Source organism: Salvia splendens, chromosome 4 (genome assembly GCF_004379255.2).
Source record: "Salvia splendens isolate huo1 chromosome 4, SspV2, whole genome shotgun sequence".
Lineage (NCBI taxonomy): Eukaryota > Viridiplantae > Streptophyta > Magnoliopsida > Lamiales > Lamiaceae > Salvia > Salvia splendens.
In genome coordinates this window covers 2,778,595-2,782,839 of record NC_056035.1, presented here as the reverse complement: position 1 = coordinate 2,782,839, position 4,245 = coordinate 2,778,595, and the positions used below count along the sequence as shown (strand labels likewise).

General features: G+C 36.8%; 1 protein-coding gene across 1 annotated transcript; it reads right to left on the bottom strand.

Annotated features, from left to right (window-relative positions):
• Window positions 1–846: 846 nt before the first annotated feature.
• LOC121799122 (acyl-protein thioesterase 1 homolog 1-like) lies at window positions 847–4,245 on the bottom strand. Its single transcript, XM_042198462.1, has 9 exons — window positions 3,645–4,245; window positions 3,335–3,449; window positions 2,476–2,512; window positions 2,255–2,324; window positions 2,053–2,157; window positions 1,642–1,792; window positions 1,475–1,557; window positions 1,305–1,398; window positions 847–1,209 (listed from the first exon to the last, which is right to left on the bottom strand). The coding sequence occupies exons 1-9, from the start codon at window positions 3,673–3,675 to the stop codon at window positions 1,137–1,139; spliced, it is 759 nt and encodes a 252-aa protein (XP_042054396.1). The 5' UTR covers window positions 3,676–4,245; the 3' UTR covers window positions 847–1,136.

Here is a 4,245-nt window from a genome sequence, read left to right as displayed (position 1 = left end):
GCGGACTAGACTCGACAGAGCCGGGAACTACACCAGCAGCAACGGCTCACGTACAATCAACCTCAGTGACGATATGGAGGACGAGCCTTCCGCCACAAACTCCCGGCGCCCACGTCCTCAGGGTCAACAGTCCACTATCCACGACGCTAGAGCCGCAGGTGCTTCCCGCTTCTCTGCGGCCGCATCTGCATCGCGCTCCGTGGGTTCTACACCCCACTCGGTGATGCATAAGAACCTGGATGTGCAGTTGATGAAACAACTCCAGAAGAACGCCAAATCTTTGCCAAATCTTTCCTTTAAAGGATTCAATATTTGCCAAATCTTTCTTTTATGCTTCTTATTATGATCTGTAGAGTAATTATTTTCAAAATTAAGAGTGAATCTCCCAGCTCTTAGAACTTTTGAAACAGAAGAGAGGCGAAGGGAAGGTGGGAGAGGAATTAGTGGGAAGAAAATCAGATATTGATAGGAATATTTTTTGTAATTTACAAATATAGGAAACAGACAATGCGTGTAATAAGTAAATACTAGCATAATATAATTAATTATAGGGAGTATATTATTTCTACTGTAATTTTATATTTCTAAAATGTACTCTATTTTCCTAAAATTATCTATATTGCTAAAATAATTGATAATATTAAAATATGACAGTATAGTAATTTTATAATATCATGATTTATAAATTAACATTGGTTTCAATTTTAATATAAATAACAATAAATTAACTTACTTAAATAATACTTAAATGAGATTAAATTGCTATTATTAACAATCAAGTAGTTTCTATTTCTGAGAATATTTAGGAAATGTGTCTTCTCCATATTTATAAACACAAAAAAAATATACCCCAGAATCTATATCTTATTTCCTTCCCATATTACAAAAGAAAAAGCCAAACTAACACTAACACCAACACCAACACCAACACCAAAATAACCCCAATTGAAATATTACATAACAAAATCACTGGTGCAGAATACATAGAAAATAATATTACTCCCAAAACTTTATTTTACTATGAAGTATGAACCAAGTAGCCGAATCTGTAACTCACAACTCGTATAACTCTACGCGCTCGCCTTCCTCTTATTGCTCCCCCGGTCGTCCTTGAGTTAAATCCGTGATCATACCCCCTAGAGCCCCAGCCTCGAGTTTAGCCAATTGCATACCTCGTCCATCTCTTTAGGCACGGTGTAGTGCCCGATCCTAAAGAATAACATGCCAAAGCAGGTAGTTTAGACTTTTAGTGAAAGCCTATATATATGAGGTTCCGGATTGAAATGAAATTTCTTAGATGATACCCTTCGTAGGTTTTGAATGATAGATTTCGGAAACCAGCAAGGTTCAAGGCATGGTAGGATTTCTCTCCATGTTTGTGAGGAACCACTTCATCACCTGTTAAAAGTAGAAACTCAGCACCGTGTGCATCTATGAATAGTTTGGATGTATTTTGGAAAGGTATGAGGCGTACAGAGTCCGTGAGAGAGCAAAATTGGCAGTGATGCAGCACGTCTTGCAGCATCGTGCGATCCTTCAATCTTGTTTCTTAGACTCCTGCAGTAATGTAAAAAGGTCAGGATTTGATAAATGCACCCAATTTTTTTTAATTATTTGGGGACAAAATGAACAAGAAAATACCTTGCACCAGGAAGCCAGCCACTTAGGCCAACAATGGCCCTTAAATTAACAGTATACGGGTAGCCGTTTCCATATTTACCATGCGCAAAGCAAGTCGCGGAATAGAGGGCAGTTGCAGCTCCCATGCTGAAGCCTCCTATACCAAGTTTAACTGAAACAGAGTGATTAAAGTAAGCATATTTCAACTATTCGATTCGTACGAAAAGAGCCTTTGGAAGAGTAGATATAATAATGCTATATAGCACACAAAAATAAAGCTATTCTACTATGTTAAGAAATGCAATTAAGGTTAGACAAACCTTAACTTTAAGCAAAAAAGGGAACTTTATTCTTCAAGTATGTCTAACCATTTGGAAATGACAATTCATACATAATGATGAAATGAGTTATTTTAGTTGTAAAGAATCTTACTGTCGGTAGGCTCTGTGGACAGTAAATTAGCGATGTGTGCTGCTGAGGAATCTAAACCTTCGAAATCATCCGGACAATCTTCAGAAAGCTCGCCAACATCAAACCCTGCAATAAAAAGTCGCAGAATGAATATGAGTTGGTTTAAAAATAGTTATCCATGTTGCGAAGAATTAAAAAATGCCGTCATGAACTTAAAACTTACAAGCAGTGCAAGGAAATCCACCAAGTATAGCCACAGGGCGCGTTGGAGCAGTGGGGCATATCCATTTTATCTGCACGACAAAATTCAATGAGACGTTAAAAGACATTAGATTGACAACTTCTTCTTTCCCTAAAGGAGATGCTACTTAGCTACAGAAACTATAGTACAGATATATTCTTAGATGTAACAGATAAGAATATAACTAAGAAGATAATGCTTACATTTGGAAGGGGAAGACTTTCCAAAAGTTGTGACAAACTGCAGAGAGAAACATCGCAGAAATGAGCAGACATTTCTATTTCATCATCTCCATGTGAAAAAGAATAATGCTATCTATTTGTTTCAAGAGATATAAAGAAAACAAGACATGGAATGTGAAGTTAAAACTTTGCCATTGTTTTCTTTCTTGCAAAAAGAGAAAACAACCCTTTTCTTGTTTAACAGATTACGTAATTATAAGGCGATTAGTGGTCCCATAGGGCCATACGCACACGCTCAAATCGAGAGATTTAAGAATGAGATAAGGCAAAAAGGAAAATGCAAAAGCATAATAGCCACAATTAGTGAAATTTTATTCTGGGAGCTGATAGCTTTGCTCGGCAACTTAATTAAGATAAAAAGGAAACGATAAAAAGTTCCAAAAACTTCAAGTTTTTGGGAGCCACCACCTCCCTTCACCCTCCACCATTACTGTAGGAATATTCTCAACTAAAGTGTCACTTGTAGGGATGAGTAAATATTTGTCCATCCATTGACATTCTTGATGAACTTTTTCTCACCCTTTAGTGATATAAAGTCCACTTATACACAACCTTTCGCGTAAAGGGAGTACTATTTACCAAGAAAATATTAACAAGATTTTGTTGCTGTAGATCATGCTAGACAGTGTAAAGTTGCACAAGATCATACACAGATTCAAGAGTTAGTTCACATCCCATTTCTAACCAAAGAATGATGAACATGTTCATTCATGATTCAACCATAACTCTATTAAGTTTTTGAAATGTGACATCCATAAAGTTTGAGCATCAAAATGATTGATTTTTTTTCACTAAACTGAAGAGGAAAAAGAGATCAAACCTTGAGCCATTGTCACCAAGGCCATGCAGCCAGACTATAGTAGCCTGGTGTTTCCCTTTAGGCTTAACAACATAAGTCCTCCCAAACTCAACATTCCTTCTAGCTGTTCTACTCCCTGATAATCACAACAAACACTTCAAATTCGAGTCGAAATGAAACAAAATCAGCATACACAAACAGAGAACCACACATATATTTCACAGAAAATGCGTAGCAGAATTCAAAAGTAACCAGATAGACAGGCATTTAGCCAAACACAATGCAGACAATACAAAAAGGCTAAAAACAAGAAACTCATGAAGAAACTAACCAGAGCCTATTGATGAATTCGAGTAGCTCATTTTAGGCAACAGAAGATGAAAGCTGAATTATCCGTTAAACAAATTCAAGCAAGTAATAATAGGAAGCTTAATATGTAATGAAGAGAGAGCCCCCTATTTATACTAGGTAGGATATGGAATAACCAGCTGCACAATGCTTAGAGAGAGAGGGAGCTAGAGAGGGCATCCATGAAAAGGACAAAAAGCAGGCAATCTTTTCATCAGCAAAGAGAAAGAGCATCAAAATTAGGGCAATGGGAAATGGAAAAAAACAGAAAAAGGAAATGAACATGTATACTGATTGAGGGTGTAGATGAACTACAGCATATCATAGAGGGAGAGAATCTATGCTTGTGACTATAAATAAAAGCAAGGAACTACAACTTCTTCAGGAATATTTTCTGAAAACAACTGGGGGGAGGAATAATTCAAAATTGGGCAAAAAAAGACAAAGTGGGGAGAGAAATATCTCTCTTTCAATCATTTGTTTATGCATTTTTCTGGTGATTGATGGATGCCCATTATCTTGAATGTGAAGTTCAAACTGTCTAATTTATCATGATTGTGTTGCGCCACAGCATAATTCAATCC

Coding starts and splice junctions, on each gene's coding strand:
- LOC121799122 (XM_042198462.1), bottom strand. CDS start 3,675: ATGAGCTACTCGAATTCATCAATAGGCTCTG. Junction 1,558..1,641: donor GGCTGGCTTCCTGGTGCAAG/GTATTTTCTTGT, acceptor ACATTACTGCAG/GAGTCTAAGAAACAAGATTG. Junction 1,210..1,304: donor TCATTCAAAACCTACGAAGG/GTATCATCTAAG, acceptor GTTATTCTTTAG/GATCGGGCACTACACCGTGC.